Raw genomic sequence first — 25,904 nt, 5'->3', positions numbered from 1 at the left:
GAATAAAGAATTCTTACAGTTCAAAAATAAAAAACAATCAAACTGAAAAAAAAATGGGCAAATGATTTGAATGGGTAATTCAGGAAAGAATATATACAAATAGCCAATAAGCACATAAAAAGATGTTTAACATTAGTCATCTGGGAAATGCAAACTGACAACACAAGATCCACTTCACATCTACTGGGATTAGAATCGAAAGATTTTGATATTATGATGATTAGAATCACCAGATAATAACAGTTGTGATGAGTATATGGAGAAACTGGAACCCTCAAACACTGTTGGGGGTAATGTAAAATGGTGCAGCTACTTCAGAAAATAGTCTTGCAATTCTTCAAATGATTAATAGTTATCATATGACACAGCAGTTCCACCCCTAGGTATATGCCCAAGAAATAAAAACAAATATCCACACAAAAACTTGTACATGAACATTTATAGCAGGATTATTCATAATAGGCTCAAAGGTAGAAACAACCCAAATGTCCATTCAACTGAAAAAAAGATAAACTAAATGTCGTATAGCCATAAAATGGAGTATTGGGCCATAAAAAGAAATAAAGTACTGACATAAGCTACATACAACATGGATGCACCTTGAAAACATTATGCTAAGTAAAAGAAGCCAGTCACAAAGACCACATATTATATGATTCTATTCATAAGGAATGTCCAGAACAGGGAAATCTATAGAGGCATAAAGTAGATGAGTGGTTGCTTAGGGCTGGGGGCTGAGAGTGGGAGTAGGAAGTAAGATGGTGGGGTGTGAAAGCTAAAAAACACAGGGTTTATTTTTAAAGTGTTAAAAATATTCTAAAATTGTCTGTAGTGATAGTTGCACATAACTGTGAATATTCTAAAAACCATAAATTGTACTGTTTACATGGGAAGACTGTATATGAATTATATCTCAATAAAGCTGTCACACACACACACACAATAACACCACATGCCCACTAGACTAACTGAAAGCAAAATAACTGACCATACCAAGTATCAGCAAAGATGTAAAGCCACCGCAAATATCATACCCTGCTGGAAGTAATGTAAAGCAGTACAACTACTTTAGGAAACAGCTTGGCAGACTCTTAAAAAGTTAAACATACACCTACTATAACCAGCTATTCTACTGGATGGTATTTACTATACAGAAAAGAAAATGTAAGTCCACCTCCCCCCAAAAAAACAAAAAACAAAACTTGTACATCTTCAAGCCAAGCCAGGTAAACCAATCTCCCAAAAGATGAAAATCAATTGTGACTACTAGAATTTAGATAATTTGTATCTTCATTATTAGTATTTATGTACTTAGAAAGTGAGTCTTGACTATCTTCAAATAATAAACTACCAGAACTATCAGTTTTTTCCTGAGAAAACAACTGGTTCATATGCAGCCCAAATCAGTGGTGGGTATCCAGAACACACAGCCCAATGAACTCTTATCAGAACCTGAAAGGATTCAGACTGCTCTCAATCCTAAGCAGAAACCAAGCATCATCTGATCTGCACTGCCATACTATTATAGGATCTTCGCAACAGGTCTACAGAGATCTTCTCTTGCCGTCTCTATTCCTAATACCATTTTCCATACCTACTATATTTACCTATTTTTAAATATATGATCATGTACCTCTCTTGCTTAAAATACCTTAGCCTTAATAGTCTTAAAAGAAAACATGCTACTTCCAGCCAAAGGGTCTCCTACTTCTCTTCCTCCCACATGCTATTCTAAATTAACTTCTCTACTCACTCACCCTTTCAGTTTAAATTTTCTGACTGTCGAACTAGATCAAGTTGCCTTATTATCTGGGCATTGTTTCAGCAATTAAATATGTGACAAATTATGTAACCTTAGCCTTCCACATTAAACTTTGAAGTCCTGAGAGGAGGGTCTGTTTTGATGTTGTTCATCGCCATATTCCCAGAACAGTAGGTACTTTTCAAACTGCCATTTTGATCCTAGATACATTTTGATTTCATGTTTGAAAAAATATTTAATTAAAACAGAGTCATCTTAAAATTTTCACTGAGAAAAGAGCTTTAGAAATTAACTTTGAACTCATCTCCATTATTGTCCATTTTTACATTAATGAATTGTTAGCTTCAGTGTTATTTCCTATGTAAATTTTATAACAAAGATTTAAAACATCAGTCATCTTTTTCTGTACATTTTACCAATTATAGTTTTGCCAACTTGAGTTTTCTTTTCTAGCCATTTCTACAAAGTGCACTTTTGCTAAGTCAAATTTTGAATACCTAAATATTATCAAGATTGTATCACTCCATTTTCAGTCAAGAAAATTTACCAGTTTTTAGACAAACTGATAGTTGTCATATGTTGATTATTTGTTATTTTACTAACTTTGAATTTCCCAGATAAAGTTTAGAAGTTTTTACTATTCACAAAAAACACAGGATGCTTTGATTCGTTTATGCACTCTAAAAAATGTTGTGGTGTATAATTTCAGCCCATTTCAATTAGTTTTCTTTTTGCATTATTTCTTCCAGTAGTGGTCATTGTGCACTGAATGAAAGACTAACAATATCTTTCTGCATTTTTAAAATGTGTTCCTGTTTTCAAAGAGAAAAACGTAATTCCTCAGGATTGCTATAAAGCAGGGGTAAAAAGAATGTCTTCCTCAAATGGCTGGGAGAAACATCCTAGAGTCAAATATCCTGTTGCATTCCAAGGGCCTAAAAGAGTGACTGTTCTGTCCAAGACCCTAACCCTGCCAAAATAAAGTAGAATAGAAAAACAATAATTAAATTCTGAGAATTCAGAATCACCTATACTTTTGAAACACCATAAAATTCTCAGACTTAGATATATTCCTTCTTTTGCAGAACAGAAGGGCAAGAGCATGAATTAATCTGGCTGGGTTTGAATCTTGAGCCTGCCACTTACTAGCCATGTGACCCTAGACAAGTTTACTTACCTCTCTGTGCCAGTTTAAGAATCTGTAAATGAATGTAATACTAATACCTACCTCATAGACTTGTGTGGGCCTTAGATTAGCTAATATATGTAAAATGCTTAGAACAGTACTTGCCATACAGTCAGTACTTCCTAAATGTTACCTACCACCATCATCGTCTTACTCTTATCCCTTTCCCATTTAATCCCACTTAAAATGTAAGACAGGGCACAGAAGGGAGAGTGAATAATTCCAGAATGAAGACAACTGGAAACTAAATATATATCAAACATAACCTCCTGTATCTACCTTACTTATAATACATAAAATATTGACTAATTTGCTACATCCTAAACTAACCACCCTAACAATTCCACCATAACTGTAATTTTTATTTCTAAACTGAGTTCTGATCTATTTTCTCCTTGACCCTGTAAAATAGTTCCCAAATCAATACCAAAAAATGGTCTACATAAACAAGAAACCGAATACCTATCAGCAAGATGAAGATGCTTCAAACCATACTTTGAAAAAAGGAGATAAAATCATTTTAATATTATTAGTGGACATTATAATCTTAATGATTTATAAGCACAGTCACTCTAAGGTTAATTATACATTCTATAAACCCAAGTCTTTATCATCCTTTCCTTCTTTTCGAAAAATTCTAAATATACATTGTTTTCAATTAAGCATAAAAAATTTAAAATGTCTCAAAATCAAATTCAATAAAGAAGGTAAATACTCTTACAGATCATATTTTTTGAGTTTTAAAATGACCAAAACCTACCAGAATTTTTATATGCATTAATATGCATAATGTACATTTTAATATGCATAAAAATATACAAACATTAATATATAAATTCCCTTAAACTGGTAATTATCCAGTTTTCTTTATCCATTAAGAGAGACTGAATGTCAACTATAAAATTAACCTAGATATTTCTTTGCATTAAAGGTCATTTTCAGAATGATACTTTATGAGCATGGCAGAGACTATACATTTCCTCATATTTCTCAATACCTCATGTCAAAGCATATAGGCAGTAAGTGCTAAAACAGAAAAAAAAATCAATAAAACTACAATATTCCCAGATATCTAAACTATATGCTCAGCATTTTTAATTAATTTAAATGCCGTAAAAGTTATTCATCAATTTCCATTCTGACATTCCGATCATTGAACATTCAAAGCTTTATTTAAAAAAAAAATTACATGTTAATGAAAGTTTAAATGGTACAATCACTTTGGGAAAAGATATCAGAGTTTCTTCAAAAGTTAACCATATAACTTTCCTAATCCAGCATTATGTCCATAACGAATTGATACAAGAATATTCATAGAATCTTTATACAGTATAGCCAAAATCTGGAAATAGCCCACAAGTCCATCAAAAGATAATGAATAAACAAACTGAGGTACATTTATACAATGCAATACTTCTCAGCAACAAAAAGCAATGAACTACTGATAAGATAAACATGAATATTAAAAATGTTAAGATGGATGAAAGAAAACAAAGGGTATACATTATATGATTCCAATTACTGAAGTTCTAGAACAGGCATAACAGAGAATCAGGAAGGGGTAGGACAGAACTTTCCAGTGTGATGATAATGTTCTGAATTTGAGAGAGATTTAAGCTACACAGGTGTAGTCATCTGTCAAAACTCATCATTTAAGGTTTGTGTATTTCACTGTTTGCAAATCTTACTTAAAACACACACACACACACACACACACACACACACAAATAGTGACACCAGTTCATAATACTCATGCTGACATGTTTAGAAGTATTCTAATTCTACAACTTGTTTTAAAATAAGCTTTTTTCAAAGAATGAATTGATGGATAGGTAGAAGGATAAATATATGATAAAGAAAAACATTAACTGCAAAATTTAGGTGACAGGCATTTCAATGTTTACTGTAAAATGCTTTTGACTTTTTCTATATGTTTGAATTCACACATAATTTTAAAACATGAAAAACCTACTAACAAAGTATAAGTCTAATGCTATATCCATTTTAATTTAAATTGTTTAGGATGAATTGGGTGGTACTTTTATTTTGCTTTCCACTATTTACAAAGCAATTGAAAACTAAAAATAATATAAATTCAAATTATAGCTACTGTTTTTAATCAAATAATTTAAAAGATATATAAAAATATATTGAACCAATTTCTCAAAATCATACAAAGATTTAGCATAACTGTTACTGATTAATTAGGTTGCATACTTTAAGAATTTCTTCTTTTGTATTTAAGTATTGCAACCATATTTTGTCTAATTATTTTTAAGTATTTAGTCAAATTTACTATCAAATATTTCATTGATTTTGAGAATTATTGATCTTAACACTTGAAAAAATGTATTATGATATTTAGACATGGTACATTTGGTATCTACTAAAACACAATCACCTAAATAAATTTATTCAATTCTGCCTCATCATAAAATTTTACCTCAATAGTACTGAATTATTTGTCTTATGGCACATAAAGAATACACAAATCAGTACGATGTTTAACCTTGTATTTAAAAGAATATGTATTAACAAAACATTTAACCACCATCATTTACAGTGTATATTAAATACATTTTATCACGCTCTAAATTATTTAAACATGTCTAATAATAATTTGACTTTCTAAAAGGCACATGAAAAAAATTCATATTTTAAACATTTTCATAGAAGATGCAACAGGATAGAGTGACTTTCAAAAATGAAAACACAGAGTCGATGTTTCATTATACATAAAAGTACTTGATTTGAATATTTTAAGAAATCTGCTGGCATCTTTAGAAATGGAAGAGCTTCATTATCTTTTTCATGGTGCCATTATAAATCATACCTAGTGTAAAAAATCACAAGTTGTAAAAATAACAATGTACCATTTAAGTTCACATGAATAAAAAAAGATAGGAAGGTGGCAAAAATAACCTACCCAGTATTTAAAGTACGAATATATTGAATGAAATAATATTTTGACTTAAGATATTTTTCAAATTTAATACATTTCTACAGAATCAAGTCTATATTTTAAAAATAAAATCACTCTTCTCTATGTTTTCCCACTAGCATTATATTTCATAGGCAGAGTTCATGGCCCCAAACAGTTCTCTACAGCATACAGGATGTCTGGTGGCTTCTATTCCATTGGTACTAGCAGAATTTACCCCTATACATTCCCCTTAGTAAAACTCGTCCTCAGCAAAAAATGCTAATATAAGCTGGTAAGTAGTTGAAAAACTCAGAAGTCGCAATAACAAAAAGAGAAAGCTGTAGCTCAGAATTTCCCTAAGATTTTTTGCAAGATGATAACATCTCCAAAAAGAGTTCAACAGTCAAATTAATCTTATTTATATAAGAACTTTCAGAAACTATACTATGCTAATTATAGTGTAATGGTTGGAAAGGTGGTTATACAATGGAGCAGAAATGTAAGCATTTAAATTCCTGCAAATTGAAATTATACAGGTCTGACTCGAAAAAACTAGTACAGTAAACTCACCGCAATGAGTGTGATTCTGGTATTTAAAAATACGTAAAAAATGAGAATTTTTTTATTTTTATCAGTCCCTAAATGCTAACAAATTTGTCACCCAACATAACCAAAGAAACAGCAATCTTGAACAATGCTGGAGAACAATCTGACCATAGCAGAATATGTTTACAACTATTTTATGAGCAGCAACAGAATTTAAGGGCAATTTTGTATATACATTTTTACCTTCCACACTGATTTTTAGAACCTACTCACCAAAAATTATGTACGCTGTACTTTTCTGAACACAGGACTCTTTGCTATAAACATCTCACAGAATTAATGTTCAACAGAACACACTTCAGAAACTCTGATTTAGCTACACAGTAAACATTCAAATTGAACATTCATCATCAATTCTAAGTAGTAGCATGCTGAGATCGTAATATGAATTATATTATATATAGTAATTTGCTTTCAATAATCTCAAAAAGTTAAAGCTGACTACTGCAAATGTATTTACTAGAATTATATTGTAATAACATTACCTCAAATTAGAATTATAAGGTTCATTAGACTCAAAGAAAAGTCACAGCACAGATTAAAGATGAAATTGACAAAAGGATATGTCATGTTATATATTCAATCAATTTTTATAAAATATTTAATAACAGATATAAAATGTCAATAAAATTAAGCGATCAACAAGCTAAAATAGTGCCATGAGTTCCTTTTATTTTTATTATTTCTATTTCTATAGCCACAACCTAAATTTCAGATTTAGTTTCCTCTCGCTACAATGCCCACCCCTAAAAGCTGCTATTAAAACACTAATTTAAAGCTCTAATTTATATCCCCCTAATCAAAAGCCTTCAATGGTTTCTCATTGTATATTCAAATTTGATTCCTGAAAATAGCTTTTAACATAATCTATAATCTGGTGCCAATCAACTTCCAAATTGATATACCTCAAACTTCATCTTCATCCACTCCTTTTTTCAACAATTTTTTTTTTTTTGAGAACCTGGTACAATTTAGGTACGAAGATAGGTTCCAAAACACTTGATTACAGTGGTTCTCAAACTTTAGCTTGCATCAGAATCTCTAAAGGGTTTGTTAAAATAGACTGGGACTTCACCTCCAGAGTTTCTGCTTCGAAAGGTATGGATTTACTAGTTCTCAAGTGATTCTGATGCTACTGATAAGGATCTATTCTTTACGAACCATTGCTCTACTCCAAAGGCCACAAACTGGAAGCCCACGGGCTAAATGAGGCCCACTCATGTTTTCTCTGTGTAGTATTTTTAAAACATTTTGAATTACTTGCAACATTTTTAAAATTGGAAAATTTCACAGAAAATGCAGGTTTCTGGCTTATTCCTACATGTAAAACTTCTGCTGGAGCTTAACAGTAGGTACCCCAACAAGGGAGATATCCTAGCCCAAGTTACCACTACCCTAATTGGCCCTCTATACTCACATAAAATCACCTAGTTTAGCACTGTATTTGTACTTGTACACCCTGATCCACTTTTCCCCATTCTCTAGGCCTTTTTTCATGCTGCTCACTTTTGACTTAAACATCCCTTCACCATACTGCTGAAATTCTACCTAACTCATTCTAAATATTGGCTTAAAAATTCTTCCTCAACAAAGCCTGGGGAAAAATAGAAATCCTTAAATAACATACATACTAAAGATTTAACTTAAATTTAACATGTGTGCTTTAAGAATCGAGGTTTTATTTCCACAAATACTAAAATAGCAATATTTACCAAAAAAATTACAGATTATATCATAAATTTTAAACATACTTTTTGCTATTTTCAGTCTGTAAAATTTTAATTTTGTTCATTAAAATTTTTACTGTGAAAGAAATCTTTTTTTTTTAATTAAGTTTATTGGGGTAACACTGGTTAATACGATTATATAATTTTCAGGTGTACATTATAATTTGACATCTGTATATTCTGTTGTGTTTACCACCTAAAGTCCAGTTTAAGAAATCTTTTTCAAAATAAGACATTAAAAATGAATGTCATTTACATTCATTACAGCCAAAATACATAATAGCTCCAAAAAAATATCTTATTTTGCTGGACAAAAAAGGGAGGGAGGGTGGAGGTAACTGATACAATCACCCTAATTTTATAAGCTCGCAATCTTTAAAAACAATTTTGATGAAATAAACACTTCCAATTTTTTAACACAGAGGACATCTGAGTGGATTTTTACTTCTACAGAAGAGCAAGGGGGAAAATTACAGAGAAACGAAACTCCGTGCTGGTCCTTGCTCTGCCATAAATAGCTTTGTTACATCAAGTAAGTCACTGAGTTCTCCCTGAACTTCAGTTTCATTACCTTCTAAACTGAAGAGGTAGGAAAAAGTGATCTCCAAATACCTACCATCTCTAAAATCATCGGACTTTCTCCTTCAAAAAATGAAAGCATAAAAATCAATGTCATACAGACAAAATGCTACTATTACGCTAGTATTGCTTCTAAATTAGACTGACTTAAAAATCTTGAACTATAGATTTCAAAGCTTTAACTTAAAAAGTTGAAGATTCAGGACTTTGAAAGAATATTTATGTATGTAATATCTTAAATCAAAATAAAACATCTTTTGTAAGGCCAATAATAAAGACTTCTTAGAAAAAATTTCAGAGGGAAGACAAAAATAACTGCATCAACCAATGAATAAATTTCAAAAGAAATTAAAAAATTAGAAAATAATGTCAAAAAGATTTTTTTCATAATAAGAGATAAACATTTTTTAAGCATATGTATTCTGCTTATTCCCAAATGAAAGTAATTTGGCCAAAATTAAAATTATCAAATTGCGAGACTGAAAACACATCTTAGAAACTATTACATTCAGGCAGATCATGCCGTAAGCGAATTGCTTTCAGCTTCTCCACTTCAATTTTTGTTCTCAGCAGCTCTTCTTCTAGTTGCTGCCTTCTCTTCAATCCATCCCTCTTCTCCTGAACATATAATCCAAAATTTTTTTGATTTTCTAAAATCATCTGATGCTCCTCTTTCAGCATTTGCAGAATCTGAGGATCATACCCTAATTGTGACCTAAAGTGTCCTCCATTCTCATGTTGAAAAAAATCATCTCTCCTTGGTATAGAAGATGGAGACGATGTCATTCTCATATCAACAGAGGAAAGTGATGGCGACACAGATCTTTCCATAACATGAACTAATTCATGTTCTTCTCTTTGCTCTAAAGTATAACTCTGTTGAGAATTTAAAACCAGTGGAGGAGGGGGCTTAATGTCTTCTTCTTGCTTCACCTCTACTGTAATAGCAACTGGATGGTGATCCAACATTACCTGTAGTGAACTGGTACCAGCCTGTGCTTCCTCATCCAAGTTTGCACTATAGCACACAAAAAAGCATTATAAAATGTAAATCAAATGAAAACAAGAATATATACCATAATTTCATGTTTAATACACATTAAATTATCAAGTTTTAAAAATATAAAGAAAATAATGAAACAAAAAAATATTTAATCCTTGGAATAACAGATGAAAAGTGACTAAGTTTAGAATTTTAATAATATATGCATATAGCTCTCTCTCATCCTTAACTTTAAAATCAGGCTCTAAAAAGGACAAGAAATTACAAATACTACACAAGGCCAAGGAGGTAAATAAAAAAGAACAGCCATTTTTAATGCTCTCAGACACCAATTGTTCCTACAAGCCTGATGTTCCTTAATGGTAGAGAGGGCCATTTAATGCATTCTGGGCCTTGCTATCCTCATACCTTAGCCCTCAATCTGCTTTTGCTCTCCTGGACTGATCTAAAAATCACCAAGGTCCAAGATTTTTAGAAGGACAACAGAAGGCCATCTATGGGAAGTAATAATTTCAGTATTTGTCAAAAAAAAAAAAAAATCAAGATTTTGTATGGCTTTCAATATGCCTGATCATCAGGGTTATCTTAACATCCAATTTTGGATGCAATGGTGTTTATTTTAGTCTTACCTATCCTAAACCACATGACTCAGTTGCCCTTTCAACCACTGGTCAGGTAACGTTCACAGGCCAAGCATGTATATCCACCATTGTATCCCCGGCACCTAGAATAACACTGTACTGTCTACCACCATGTCACCCTGAACTGTCTGGATCCTGTCTGATCTCGGAAGCTAAGCAGGGTCCGGCCTGGTTAGTACTTGGATGGGAGACCACCTAGGAAGACCAGGTACTGTAGGTGTTAAAAAAAATAAAATAAAACTGTACTACCTAGTAGCTGCTCCTCATATGTTGATTGATTAAAGAAAATGGTCATTTTAATGCAATGTTTTTAAATGGCCTATATACATCTATTGAAAGTTTATTAAATTTATATGTAATTTCCATAAAATAAGCATTCCTACCAGAGGCTTCTACAGTTTTAGCATAATTTAAATTTTGACAGCGTTCTTCCGCAGCACATATACTGAAATTGGAATGATACGAAGAAAATGTGTGGCCCCTGCACAAAGATAACACATAAATTCATGAAACATTCCATATTTTTAAAATATATTTGTGAAAAAATTACATGTAACTCTAAGTTTTACTCCTAACGTAAGTATGGTTGGGAAAGTATTCTATTTTTATACTTGCAAGTGTGGAGAACAAAATGGTTCTTTAAAAATGAAGAAATATATATTCGATCTGTATTTTATGTGCAACAGAATTATCTTGCCATGCGTTTTGTGTGTATGTGTATGTGTGTATGTGTGTGTGTGTGTGTGTGTGTGTGTGTGTGTGTGTGTATTCACAAGGTGATATCTGTATGTAAAACGATAACGGCAAAGTAAGTAAAAAAGCTTTTCAAATTAAAAAAATCTTTGTAATAACTATTTGTTATGACATAAATACAATGTAGCTTAAAATTCTGTTTTTTAAAAAATAATTTCATGTGTAACATGAAGCTGTTAATTAAGAACATATAATTTTGTTTCTTGAGAATTTTTATTTTATTTTTACTTCTGCCTAACTCAAAAATAAAAGTTATAGAAGGGAAAGAGATTACTGGAACATTAATGGAAAAATGCTATACTTAATATTATCTAGAGAACATTTAACAAATGATAAATAAGTAGCATAGTTAGCAATATATTCTACATGGATGATTTACATGCTGGAACAAGTTCAAGTAGAACATAAGGGAAAAAAGTTAAAACTCCCATGTCACTAATGGCATTAAACTGCCAAAAATATCAGCTATTTATATAAGGGATACATACAAATGAAATAATAAGATATATAGTATATTATAAAAAAATCTATTTGTCGATTACATGAATTCATTCACTTTCATTCTTATCTTTATTGTCATCTTATGATTTTCAAAAAGAAAACAATGGAATATAAATGTAATTCAAATTAGTAAGATTTTCTTTTATTAACATCTCTAAAACCTGAAATGGGAAAAGATTAAAACCACAGATGAAAATTAAATTTTTAAAAATCTAATTACTATTCCAAATTAGTATACAATTAGACAGAGACAATATATTCCTATGTAAATTAAAAATAGAATATTCTACTCCATTTTAGTTGAAACATTACAAGTAGGGCCATTATGTAAAAAATACTTTAGAGAAAGTCATAAAAAATGATAAACAGAAGGACTTCTAAAATTTACAAATATGAATTTTGAGGGTTAAATAGGTTACAAAAACAATATAATTTGATATTAGAGAGAAGTAAAAATAAAGACATAAATCAATGTGTTAGAGGTAGCCTTACAAAATAGATGTATATTTTTAAATACATTAAATAATATAAACAGTAAGATTTTTCTTATTAAGAATGGAGAGTTTGGAGAAATTAACATGCATATTTATACAGAAGCATAATTAAGATTATAGAATAATTACAAACTGAGATAATTATTTATTAAGATTCAAGATGATGCCAATCAAATAAATATAAGCACATTAAATATATAAAAATATATTAAATGAAAATGCTAACAGAAAATGGCAGTGTAGACACTAACATAAGCATTTAAAAGGCTTATTTCTAATGTTCTTCCCTTTAAAATCTGAAAAATTGTACTGTTTAAACAATAGGTATAAAAATGTATAAATCAATTAACTCGTTTTATCAGAGAAATATTTTTGTCCCAAAAGACTAACTGTGTGTGTATGTTTGTGAGTAACACACATATATGGTCAAAATATAGATACTATTTTTCTTCTATATTCATTGTATTTTAAAAATATGCAACTAACTAAAACTACAGTTTCTATATGTAGTTTTCAAACTATAAAAGCCTATACTTAATAGCCAAAAGATAAGTTTATACCTGTAATGCAGAAGCCACTTTTCTCTATGGTTTGAGGGTGAAATTTTTTTTAATGAGTAGCACAGAATAAAACGGTCTTATTGTAGTTTTTTGGACATTTGCATATTAGGATTTAATCAGTTGTCATCACACTGAACATTTTAAGCAGTGGCCTCATGATTTAATAGACTGTGTGTCCACATTATGCTATCAACTAGAAATAAGCAGTATATGGTGAGAAGCTGGTCTCAAAAAATTATCCCAGCAAATTATCAAAATAACAAATATGTTTGGCTAAAAAGTTTCATTCTCCTGTTTCTCTCCTAATTTCTTCAAGATTTCAAAGGTAATCAATAATTCTATTTATATGACTCTTCTTCTACCAATAGGAAAGCACATTATAAAGCTTAGCTTGAAAGGCCCCTCCACTAACAAGAAGTTTACAATTTCTTTAAATTACCCTGAGTGGTGCAAAAGAATATAACCACCATTTTTATCTTTGCCAGGGGTTAAAATTTGAATTAGTAAGATAACAGTGTTGAAGATTCCCAGGCAGTAATTATAGAGCATAAATTTAACCAAAAAACCCCCTGTTTCTAACCCTTTAAAAATCCACTTGCTCTTATTGGTCTATTAAAATTCAGTTTGATTTCCTTGCAAAGCAGTATGTGAAAGCATACTTTTTCCTATATGACCCAAGATCAAAGTGAAACTAGACCATTAATGAATAAAAACACAAAAACTTTGAATTTTATGAAGTAATATAAACTCTAATTAGGGATTAATTCCTTTTCCTGTATTTATTCTAGATATAAGTTAGAAAAATAATTTAAACTGTCTTAATGAATACAATAATACCATTAACAAGTTTATTTAATTATTGATTTGGTTTTTAGCTCAAAAAATATTCAGTAAGTGTAGACTGACAATTTTATAAAGGGTTCCATTTCTCCTAAAACTAACTTTATGTTAAATTAAAAATTCTCACTAAATGTAATCTTAAATGAAATAAGAAAAAGGTATCTCTCAGCTAATTAAATCTTTTAATTTTAAAGCTTAAAAAGTTTATGAGGTGATGTCACAAATTTCCCATTTTTTCCTTCCTAGCCTTTACTTTTTAGAAACTACAGAAGGAGGGAAGGGGGAAGGGAAGATAAAAAGTAGCTTAAATGAAATGCAGCAGAAAAATTCTGTATAGCCTCACTTTTCTTTTTTAAGAATGCAAAACAAAGACACTATTCACTACTCCCATCGTGGGGATGCTTACTATGCATATCTCAATCACAACTAAGCCAGAGCCCAATAGATAGGAGGCGCCATCATTTTCCACAACAAAATAAAATAAAGCTTACCTTTGAATGTGGTTCCTGTCTCTTACCAGGCAAAAACTGGAAATCTGGGGAATCATCTCCATAACTTTCTTGGTTGGCTCAGAAATATTGCTTTTAAAATCTGATTGGGTCTCTTTTTGCTGCATTAGCTCCTGTTTGGCATATTCTTTGAGCCTTTTGTAAAGGGTGCGTAGGCCCTGCGCTGTGCGAGGAGGGCGGTCTACTCCAATTGCATTATAGTTAATTGCTATGATATCCCAACATCTATTCTTTTCCACTATTACTGAATGTTTATTAGTGTGTTCTTCGAGAATTTTCACATATGGCTTCACAAGCTTTAGCAAATCAAGCTTTTCAGATAAGGTAAAATTGGAAGATCTAGCCTTTCCTACCATTGTTCTTTTCAAATTAAGTAGGCAGTTTCTGAAACCACCATGCAGCCTTCAGCTCTGCTCAGCTCTTTTCACACACAGAAAAAGATCAGGCTTAACTAGGCTAGCCTCATTTAGGCCCACGCCTACAGGGGAGGGTTTATTAAAATTCCTCCAGCTTAAGCTGACGCAGGTTCAGGAAATCTGCTTAAGCCAAGCCTGACCTACATAAAGCTTCTCACTGAAGAAGACAGGAAGGCACAAGCAAAACACACTTGTGTATAAAGAGAACAGCTCAAGATAGAATTTAATACACAAAGATCTAGAGATAAGCATGGAACACAGCTAAAAATTAGCTAATTTAGTAAGAATACCGAATTTCCACACATGTATGCCTAGCTGATAGATTGATACTGCACTGCAGTATCACTGTAATAAAAACAAAAGAGTAACTGTTTTGGTGCAATTTGTTTACAAATCCAGGAGACAGAAGAATTAAAAACTAAAGATATGAATGGTGAATGTAGTGATTCCTAATCACTGTTTCTGAGCTGCTGTTCTCTCTTACAAAATCTGCATAACGCTGGTCCTGCTGTCAATCAGGAATTACATACCCTCTAGCTAGTTAGGTTACACCCAGGCTCAGACTCCACAGTAAAGCTAAGCTTCTCCTTCATTTTAGAGTCTCCAGTAGCCAATGCGTATTATTTTTGTTACTTAAAAAGAATTTTTTGTCGAACAGTGAATCTAAAAAGCAGATAAAAATTATTTTTAAAGCAATGAATTATTCTATCTGTAATGTATGTAAATATGCTAGCCTGCTTTATCATGTGTAAAAATCACCATTTCACGGTGAGAACAGCATAATCATGCCTTAAGACTGCACACAACAAAATCGCATTTGCTATCATTGGAGTGGGATTTTTATTTAGCTATACTCACACAAAATCTGGACTATGAAAAGAAACAGCTAGTCTAGCCATTCTGCAAGGCCACCAGTTTGCATAATTAGAATATTTTTTCTAATCCCTGTCTGAAAATATGCTAAATAACAACGTAAGCAAAATAAGCCTCTTTTTCCCGATATACATGTTTCTCCAGATAGAATGAATTAGAACATACTTGAATACAGTTCCATTCAACCAAACAATTCATGAACACCCATTAAAAACGCTCCAAAGCACTGTGCAAAGCCCAAGGAAAACATAAGTCAATCTAGATACAGCTCCTATCCAGGGAACTGTAGTTATGCAGAAATGCCATAAATTTGCAATTACTTTGTTTTCATTCTTTCAGTGGAAGAGAAGCAAATTAAATTTATCGAGTTCTCACTATGAGCCAGACAATGTGCTAGAAGCTTTAAATGTGCACCTGTCAGGAAAAAAGTGAGATTGCTGGGTGTTCTGTGGAATGCCAGGTGTTGTCTGCCATACCCTACTAGGTAATCTGACTGTTAGTAGTCCTAGCCTTTCATTGTCTTTTAGGGCAGTTTTATTCTTCAGTAAATTGTAGAAAATAGTAATGCAAATCATTTTTGTCCACAAAAATGCAAACTGAAGACTGACCCATCCCAGCAACTGAATCACAAGTACTCAAAGAAAAGCAAGAATACAGAAGATATACCATCTTTAAGTAATATCTGTTATTTTTGTAATATAGGTATTGTATTAAGAAATGAAATACTAATAAAAATATGAAAAACCATTCAATCTCACTATTTATCAAAGACATACATACTAAAAATGATTCTCATCCATAAGATGGGCAAAATTCTTAAAGACTGAAAATGTCAAGAGTGGATAAGGGTGCAGGGCACAGAGCACTCTTCTGTACTATTGATGGGAGTGTAAAATGCCATTTTGGATGTTGATTTGGGAGGATCCATTCATATTTACACACATAAAACCTTTTAAAGCTGTTAATCTAAAAACAAATGACAAAAGTAAGAAACAAGTGGTCGAGATCCAAAATAACACCTATTGAGGAAGCAGTGATTCAGACGGAAACCTAAAAAGTGTTCTGATTAGGAGGCGAAATCCAGAGGTATTTATGAGAAAGGAAAGGGGAATAATTACATGAATACAAGGAAGGGGGTTAATAAGCTAAGGAATTCCTATAGGTGCAGATAAGCTAACTTAGTGATGCTAATTTTAAAGAACGTCTTTAATTTTCAGTCCAGCATTCATAATAGCTGCTTTTCTGTTATCTTTGCAAACAGTTCTTTGGGACACACTGTTGCTTTAGGCCCAGTCCAAAAGTTATTTTGCCCAGTTTTAACATTTCTAAGGTCTGAGGAGTAAGATGTGCAAGACAGTTCCTCTGGGATGGCAGCTCCAACTCCATTTTAAAGTGGCTCCCTTTATATTATTTTTTATAATACTACGGTCTACACTAGGCATCGTTAAAATGAAAGAAGTAGAGATACTGACATAGAACAAGCTCCAAAATATATGGTAAGTGAAAAGAACAAGTAAAACAAAAATACAGTTGACCCTTGAACGAGTTTGAACCACAGAGCTCCATTTACATGCAGATTTTTTCAATAAATTCATATAGTGATGTAAATGTATATTGCTTATAATTTTCTTAATACCATTTTTTCCGCTAGCTTACTTTATTGTAAGAATATACTATATAATACATTTAACATACAAAATGTGTTAATTGACTGTTTATATTATCAGTAAAACTTTCTAGTCAACAGTAGGTTACTAGTAGTTAAGTTTTGGGGGAATTAAAAGTTATATATGAATTTTCAGTTGTGCAGGGGTATCTGCACCCCAACCCCTAAATTCTTCAAGGGTCAGCAATACATACAATATAATCCCATATGCTTACCAAAAATACACAAAACTAAATATTTCTGTAAGTACAGAAAATATATATATGTAGGTACAGAAGATAAGTACATAAATATGTCAGAAAATGCACTCCATAAAGGTCTACAACTCCACCGTTCAATACAGTAACTGTGAATCACACATCACTACTGAGCATTTTAAATGTGGTTAATGGGACTGAGGACCTTAATTTTAAGAAGTGTTATTAATTTAAACTTAATTTTTTTTTTTTTAAGGCAAGGCAACCCTTCATTGACCTCACAGATTGCAAGGACCTTGTCAGCTTACGATCCCTTATTTTTTTTTATTTTTTATGCCTACAGCACCTGGTCTTCCTAGGTGGTCTCTCATCCAAGTACTAACCAGGCCGCGCCCTGCTTAGCTTCAGAGATCAGATGGAATCGAGCTTGTTCAGGGTGGCATGGCTGTAGACTAAACTTAACTTTTTAAATAAAAACAATCCCATAGCATTTATTGTCATCTGGTAATAACATAAGGGTAATCAAAGCAAAATAAATAAATGTTTAAAAACTATACTCCCAATAAAGGACACTTAGAAAAAACAGTATTGCCTTCTCAACTATTTCCCACTTCATTAGTCATTTCTAGTTGAAGACACTTTGGAGCAGAGAAATATCTCATTTTAGCATGATCCAACCCAGCTGTTTTCTTGACTTTGTTTTAAAACAAATCTCTTCTGCATCATCTAATACGAGGTTCACATACTCATCAAAACCAAAGATACAGCCTTCTATCCACATATTCACTTAGTCATAAAGCCACATCTGAATCCAAGATCTATTCTGCAAGAACCTGAAGATTAGGTTGACGGGCTGCATCATCACTTTCTGCACTTTTTGGCCCTGGCTACGGTACACCATGGTGGAAGATGACAAAGACCACATTACCCCTCACGCTACCTCAGAAAGCTACTTCTGGAATCCAAACTTAAAAATTTTTAATTGAAGCAGCATATTTTTCCATTAAACATAACTTTATTGTTTTGATACTATTATATTTTACTTAACTCTTTCATCACACATGATACTGTTGTTTCTAATATTATTGACAAGGGCTCCATCCTTGATCAAACTTTAGTCAGGCTCCTGTGAGCCCACTTAAAAACTAGGCCTTGGCCCAGATTTGGCAAGAACCTTGATAAACCAATTTATCGTAAATCTCCTCGCCCCACTCTCGATACCTAACCAAGTTCCTCTCAGTAATTTTTTACCCACTGACTCACTCCCTCTCCTGCTTTGACTATAAATCCCTGTGTACTTGGGAGTTGAGTTCAGTCTTCTCCCCTACTACAATAGTGTCAGGTAGTCTTCTTACCTGTTTAACTTGTCCGGTGAAGTTTTTCTTTGACATTATACATCACCACATCACCGGTGTAGTTTACCTTAACAAATAAATGATTTTTTTCTGTGCACTAATGTAACATGTAATGGATTTGTTTGAATATTCTATGCAAACAGCACAAATTACAGAGACATCCTGTGTAAATTGTAATTATTAATCTGAAATACTTATTACTGCTTTATGTTATAAATTCTCTAGCTATAAAAGTAAGAATGGGCAAATTTTTTAATATAAAAAGAAAATACACTACTGATGCAGAATTAAATGGAGATGCAGAAGCTAGTACTCTTATTGGAACAGTAAAAAAGAGGATGAAATAAGGCATATTGCAAATTTCACGATGAACACAAAATGCAATTTGCTACAGCAGACCAGGAATAAGCTGTTTATTGTACAAAATAATTAAGATAATAAACGACAATATTAAAAGATATTGTCAACAAATACACAGTAAATCTAAGAACAAACAAGAACTGATGAACTTTAGTCACCTTAAATTAGAACTATCCAGAGATATTTTTAAATAATTTGTAACAAGATCTGAGCTTATAACTTTAGACAGCTATAAAACAGCTTTGTTTCTTGCAAGAAAAAAGAAAACCATTTTTAGATGAAGAGAGCTTTTAAAATACTATTTCAGTTATGGAAATTGTTAGAAAATTATAGGAAAAAGATTTTAAAAGATGCATTTTAAAAATGAAAGATCTTCAATTAAGTAACCAACAACTGCCTAAAGAATACAAGAGCTAAGATATCAAACATCAGTTCATTCGATATTTTTAAAAACTGCAAGTACTTTAGATCTAAATGAGTTGTACAATATAAGAGATTCTGCCCTATTAAATACTTGTCACATTTTATCTCAAATGATTTCCAAATTTAAAAATAAATACTATCAATTCATGACCAAATATATATATGAACTCGTGGCATTTTTCAATCTACTACATTTGTCAAAAAACAATTTCAGTTAAATGTGGGCGGGGGGAATACTTCTACCACAACAGATGGTGCTCTGTTAGGTTAGGTTAAAAAATCTGGATTTATTAAAATTTTAAAACGAGAAACTAATATTTCACTTATTTGTTCCACATAATGAACATATTGTGCTCAACTTTCTAAAGCAGACTCTATGAAACGTGTCATGAATACAGTTGTTAAAACCATTTGGAATGTGTGCAAGTGCTATGAATCACTACCAAAAGAAACACAATTAATTTAATGATTCTTTTTTGGTCTTCACAAGTGCTCATTGGTTGAGTCATGAAAGGTTTTATGAAGAATTATTGTATTGTTAACTCCAAATCAAGATTTTTTTAAAATAAAAGGAATACCTGTAAACACTCAACAAAGCCAAAAAAAATGACAATGCAATCTTGCACAGGTTAGGCAACAGGTCAGCTTCCTGGGGCAGCAGGGCAGACTAGGTAGCAGGCAGGTGTCAAAATGAGAATCTTGGGAGGCACATAAGATTATGTTCAATACATCACAATGCAACATGTGGGAAGATGAGACTTAAAAAAGGTCTTCCTCCGAAGGAAAACCTTAATCCTCCTCCTATGGTTCTCCTTTACTTTCACACTACTACCACACTCATAACACTTCTGACACTAGATGTGTGAGTTTTCTCCACACCAAGCAATTCTCTCACACCAGCTGGGTGTCCTACAATTCTACTCAATTCTAACACTATCAACCTGGAGATAGTGACCCCACTCCACTTCAGATGTCAATCACAAGTCCAGATTGTCATTCTTTCTAGACATCAGAGGTTCCCACAAACCCCCACCCTTGGGTTTAATTTACTAGAGTAGTTCCATAGAACTCAGGAAAACAGTTTACTTACTGTTTACTAGCTTATTCTAAAAGGCCATGACAAAGAAAAAAAAGATACGATAAAGGATACAGACATTCAGATGGAAGAGATACACAGGGTGAGGTATGGGGGAAGGGACACATAGCTTCCATGCCCTCTCTGGCATGGAACCTCTCTAAGAACCACTACATGTTCACCAACCCAAGAGCTCTCCAAAACCATACTTTTGATATTTGTATGAAGGCTTCACATCACATAGGCATGACTAAACATGAACTCCATTTAAAACCCCTCTCCCTTCTCTAGAGAATGGGGATGGGGTTAAAAATGCTAAGCTTCTAACCATGGCTTGGTCTTTTTGATGACTACTGCCCATCCAGGAACCCACGAAGAGTCACTTCATTAATAAAAGACATTCCTATCACCCAGGAATTCCAAGGATTTAAAATTGTGTGAGAAACCAGGGTTAAAGACCAAATATTAGAACAAAACAAACAGACTCCCAGTCAAGATAGCAGAGTTTGAAAACGATGTCTTCACCTATTCCTAAGACCACATCAAAATTACAACTAAATTACAGAACAACCACTCTTGAGAACCACCTGAGGTCCAGCTGAACACAAGTCCTATAAATAAGGACATAAAAAAGAAGCCACGTCAAGACTGGTAAGACAAGCAGAGAAGTGAAGCAGGCTGATGACATACCATGCATGTGTGGCTGTTAATAATGAGGAGAGATATCTCACCTGTGGCAGTCCACCCTGAGGAGAAGTCCCAGTCCCACAGGAGGTTCCCCAGCTCGGAGCATAAGTGCTATGAACACCTGGCTGTGGAAATCAGTAGGAATGCCCTACAGGTGAGACAAAAGGCTGCTATTACCCAGGCAATCTCTTAAAGGGCCCGATCACAGACTCACTCACCCACACTCATCCTACGCTCCAGCAAAGGAAGGAATGGCAGCTCAAAAACCACCAGGGACATACAGGAAGTAAGTGAATTCTCTGGTTTTATGGTGAGGGCTGGAGGGGCAACAATCTCCAGGACAGAAGTACTGGGAGGCGCCATTGTTCCTTCGTTGAGACTTCTGCCCATACAGCTGGTAGGTAGAGGCAGAAATGCTAGCAGGTATATCACTGCTTTGCTGAAACCTTCCCTTACAAAGTGACAGGCACAGGCGGGAACCAACTCTGAGTCTCCATCAACCTGGCTAATACTACTAGCCCCAGCCTGGTGATTCCCCACCCTAGCCAATTCACGCCCTGGCCCAAACTTCTTCCAGCAGCAGCTCTCACAAGCAGCTCATACTGCAAACTTTCCTAATGTTTATCAAAGGTCTACAAACCCCATACAAGCAGTGGCTTTCCTCAGCATGTCCTATACCTCTTGCTAAGCAGCCCCAAGATTGGCACAAGTGGCAACCACCCTCAATTCGCAGCATAGCCTCTCACAAATGCCTCCAAGCTCAGCACAAGCAGCTACCAACCACAGATCACTCTAGAATTCCTATGAGGTGGCCCTGGGCCAGATACAAGCATCGACTAATGTTGACCTGCACCAGAGCTCTTCCCAAGAGGCCCCAAAACCAATATACCTGGTGGCCAACTTCAGAGCACGCAAGAAAAACCACCCAGTGAGGTCCATAAACAACACAACTAAAGTGTGAACACAGCAGTCACCACTGCCCCACTGTAGTGAATCCTACTCCATGGGATCAGCTGCTGCTCAACAGCTCATCTGATGCAGACCCTGCCAGTCCTAATAGCCGTAAGCCAGAGTCGATCCCACCCACTGAGGTGCCAACAGCGATCAAGGATCAACTACAATAGGAAGGCACACACAACCCATACAAGGGACACATCTGGAGCACCAGGCTCAGATAACCAGGGAGACTGTGCCACTGGACCCCACACGACACTTACTATATAAGGCCACCTACAGAAGCCTACCTCAAGAAACAAGAAAAATCTCAAATAAACTATCTAACCCTACACCTAAAGGAACTCAAAATAGAAGTACAAACAAAGCCCAAAGTGAGGTAAAGAATGGAAATAATAAAGATCAGCAGAAATAAACAAAATAGAGTCTAAAAAAAGTACGGAACTCAATGAAACCAAGGGCTGGTTCTTTGAAAAGGGAAACAAAATTGATACGCCTTTAACCAAACTCATCAAGAAAAAAAGACCCAAATAAATAAAATCAGAAATGAATGGTAAGTGACAACTGACACCACAGAAATACAAAGGATTATGTAAGAAAATACTATGGATAATTATATACCAACAAACTGAACAACCTGGAAGAAATGGAAAAATTCCTAGAAACACACAATCTTCCAAGACTAAATCAGGAAGAAACACTAAATATGAACAGACCAATAACTACTAACAAAATCAAATCAGTAATCAAAAAACTCCCAACAGTCCTGGATCAGATGGCTTCACACGTGAATTTTACCAAATAGTCAAAGAAAAATTAACATCTATTCTTCTCAGGCTATTCCAAAAAATTGAAGAGGAGGGCTCCCAAGCTCATTTTATGAGGCAAGCATTATCCTGATTTCAAAAGAGGCAAAGACATTACAAAAAATAAAAATTATTGGCCAATATATCTGAGAAACATAGATGTAAAAATCCTCAACAAAATATTAGCAAACCAAATTCAGCAATACATTAAAAAGAGTTTACACCACAATCAAGTGGAAGATGCAAAGCTGGTTCAATATCTGCAAATCAATTAACATGATACACCACATAAATAAAATGATGGATAAAAGTCATATCATATCATTAGATGCAGAAAAAACATTTGACAAAACCCAGCATCCATTTATAAAAAAAAAAAAAATGACAGTGAAGTGAGAAGAAGGAACATACCTCAACATAATAAAGGCCGTATATGACAAACCCAGAGCTACTATCATACTCAATGGCGAAAAGCTAAAAGTTATTTGCTTTAAGATCAAGGCAAGGATGTTCACTTGTACCACTTTTATTCAACATAGTATTGGAAGTCCTAGACATAGCAATCAGACAATAAAAAGTAATAAATGCATCCAAATTGGAAAGGAAAGAGTAAAACTGTCATTATTTACAGATGGCATGATACTATACAGAGAGAATCCTAAAGAGTCCACCAAAAACTATTGGAATTGATAAATGAATTCTGTAAAGTAGCAGACACAAAATTAATTAATAAAAGATTTTGCACAGCAAAGAAAATCATTAACAAAACAAAAAGACAACCTACTCAGTGGAAGAATTTATTTACCAATGAAATGTCCAATAAGGAGTGAATAACCAAAAAATATAAAGAACTCATACAACTTAACATCAAAAGAACAAAGTTTATACAGCAGTAGTTTTTTAGCCTTGGGGAAGGGATGACAAGAGTTACATGCCTATTTGAGAAACTCCTTAGGGAAATGCATGTCTGTATGAATCCCCCTCAGTTTGAATTGCCTCCTATTCACCTAGCTGTAAGAAGAGATTTCTGCTCTAGGGTTATGGGATTAGACAAACATATAACACCTGACACTACATAAGTGCGATCAGCAGCAGTAACATATACTCACAGCCCAGGGGAGGAGGACACCATACTCATGACAGACCATACAGGGGTTGCCCTTTGTAAGAGAGTGAACCACTGGGGCTGTGGAAGGCAAGCTTTATAATATAAAGACAGTAGAGTGTGCCCTGGCTCCTGGTGGGTGGGGGTCGGCAGAGAATGAGATTAGTTTGAATAATTCTGTGGCTGGCAGGGAACTGAAGCCTACTACTCAGGAATAAGCAGAAACTGCACCTGATCCATTTAATAAGGAGGATTTGTTTAGCTAGGGGACCATATCCTCAGGAACAGAGTGAGGAGGAGAACTTGCAGTTAGGCCATTCAAGGCCATCCTCATTTCCCCAGGTATAAAGGCAGCACATAATACTGACCCTTAATTTTAGGTCTTACACCACACCCTCCCCTATAAACAGACACACACACTACCATCTAGAATCCATGTTAATTAAAAACCACTGCAAGACAACTGAATGGTGGTGGAGGGAGGACAAAGAGGATAAAGGGGATCAAAAATATGGTGACGGAAGGAGACTAGACTTCGGGTGGTGTCGTACTATAAAGTTGTACACCTGAAATTTATGTTATTAACAGATGTTACCTAAATAAATTTAATTAAAAAAAACCACTACTCATTATGTTTATCATCTGATTGTTGCCTTTTCCCATGATTGTCCCATCTTAGAAAAAAGGCAAGCAATACTCTATGCTCAGGAGAGAATTTGGTAGCTCAGTCTCTTAGAAATGGTCCTTCATAATACCTAAGTAGTTTCAAACATGCTTCAAGATGATTTGGAGGGATGCATAAGGGAGGGTCAATATTCAAATGACCAGGATCCTTTTTCACTGTCCTGATTACAGGATAAAGCTGAGTAAATTTACTCACTTCTGGCCAAGGCAAGAATTCAAAAGAATAGTCCCAGGGTGTAGGTTGCCTCAAAAGCCCCTCAAAAATCCTGAGAACTAAAGGTAAATTACTTAGGGAAGAATTATATTCACTGGTGTTTTATAAAAAGGTAGACTTACGCCTATCATGGTTTCCTTCTTAGCAGACTGGGCTCCTGACATTTTCCAATAATCTAGACTAGGAAACAACTCTACATATCTCCAAAACTAAGACATCTACTTATTCCTTGACTCAACTCATCATTAAAAGAACATTAAAAAAACAAAGGATAGCCTCTTGAATTCTTAATATACTTTTCTATGGGGGAAAAAAGCGGGGGGGTATAGTGGGTTTAAGTATTCAGAATCTGATTCCTTACAGTTATATAAGGGATTAAGAGTCACTATTAGAAAAAAAAAATTCGCCCATCAATTGATCACAAATTTAAAAAAATAGTTCCCATTCAAATATCCTTTAAAACTGAACTACAATATCAAAGTCTCTTTTAACACCACATGACAAAATAATAAAAATCAACTGCAAAATGAAATTGCAAATTTTGCAAAAAGCTGACATAATGGGTACTTAAAAAGAGATTGATTTAAGTATCAAAAGATTTGGGGCCCTTGGGAAAAGTTAAGAAATACACAAATATTTTGCAAAAATAATCTTTTTTATGATGGTGCTAAGTCAATAGTCATACATAAACCAAAAAAAAAAAGGCCTTAATCATAATTTTTGTGAGAAAAGTCTAAATTTTGTTCTAATAACCATTTTTATAAGGATATAAAATCTCACACTCCCTTATTTACAACAATATTTGCCATTAATTTTGGTTCCTTTTTGGTAGATTAGTGAAATGAATAAATAAGTAAATGTACTTAGGATAATGATAACCAATATTTTCACCATCAAAGAAGGGGCTGCAACTATGGAAAGAATAAAGACTAGACTGAATCCTGTGGCATAGAATTTGAACTGGAATATTAGTATGAACTCGTGGTTTTTAATAAAGATAGATAA

General features: G+C 33.6%; 2 protein-coding genes and 2 pseudogenes across 13 annotated transcripts in view; 1 reads left to right on the top strand and 3 right to left on the bottom strand.

Annotated features, from left to right (window-relative positions):
• RAD54B (RAD54 homolog B (S. cerevisiae)) overlaps positions 1-25,904 on the bottom strand; it is a 179,084-nt gene that overhangs the window by 133,739 nt on the left and 19,441 nt on the right. The window contains exons 3-4 of one of the 12 annotated variants that reach the window (XM_023525575.1): positions 18,592-18,658; positions 9,756-9,801 (exon numbers count right to left, since the gene is read on the bottom strand). The exons of 7 other annotated variants lie outside the window; for them this stretch is intronic. Coding sequence is in view for 1 of the 5 variants with exons in the window: in XM_011384376.2 (XP_011382678.1) it covers positions 9,752-9,801 (50 nt within the window). In the remaining 4 variants the exon portion in view is untranslated. Of the gene's footprint in view, positions 1-9,751; positions 9,802-10,810; positions 10,882-18,591; positions 18,659-21,180; positions 21,285-25,904 lie in introns of those variants that run through there. 4 more of the 12 variants (XM_023525574.1, XM_011384375.2, XM_023525573.1 and 1 more) reach the window with 4 other exon arrangements.
• FSBP (fibrinogen silencer binding protein) lies at positions 8,333-16,077 on the bottom strand. Its single transcript, XM_023525576.1, has 2 exons — positions 14,067-16,077; positions 8,333-9,801 (listed from the first exon to the last, which is right to left on the bottom strand). Exons 1-2 carry the CDS (start codon positions 14,438-14,440, stop codon positions 9,276-9,278), a joined length of 900 nt encoding a protein of 299 aa, XP_023381344.1. The 5' UTR covers positions 14,441-16,077; the 3' UTR covers positions 8,333-9,275.
• LOC111733548 lies at positions 10,853-10,953 on the top strand (annotated as a pseudogene).
• Positions 17,571-17,689, bottom strand: LOC111733532 (annotated as a pseudogene).

The sequence above is a fragment of the Pteropus vampyrus genome, unplaced genomic scaffold, assembly GCF_000151845.1.
Source record: "Pteropus vampyrus isolate Shadow unplaced genomic scaffold, Pvam_2.0 Scaffold572, whole genome shotgun sequence".
Taxonomy (NCBI): Eukaryota; Metazoa; Chordata; class Mammalia; order Chiroptera; family Pteropodidae; genus Pteropus; species Pteropus vampyrus.
Note: the sequence above shows the minus strand (reverse complement) of the source record. Positions and strands in the feature narration are given on the sequence as shown.

Coding starts and splice junctions, on each gene's coding strand:
- FSBP (XM_023525576.1), bottom strand. CDS start 14,440: ATGGTAGGAAAGGCTAGATCTTCCAATTTTACCTTATCTGAAAAGCTT. Junction 9,802..14,066: donor GACAGGAACCACATTCAAAG/GTAAGCTTTATT, acceptor TGTGTGCTATAG/TGCAAACTTGGATGAGGAAG.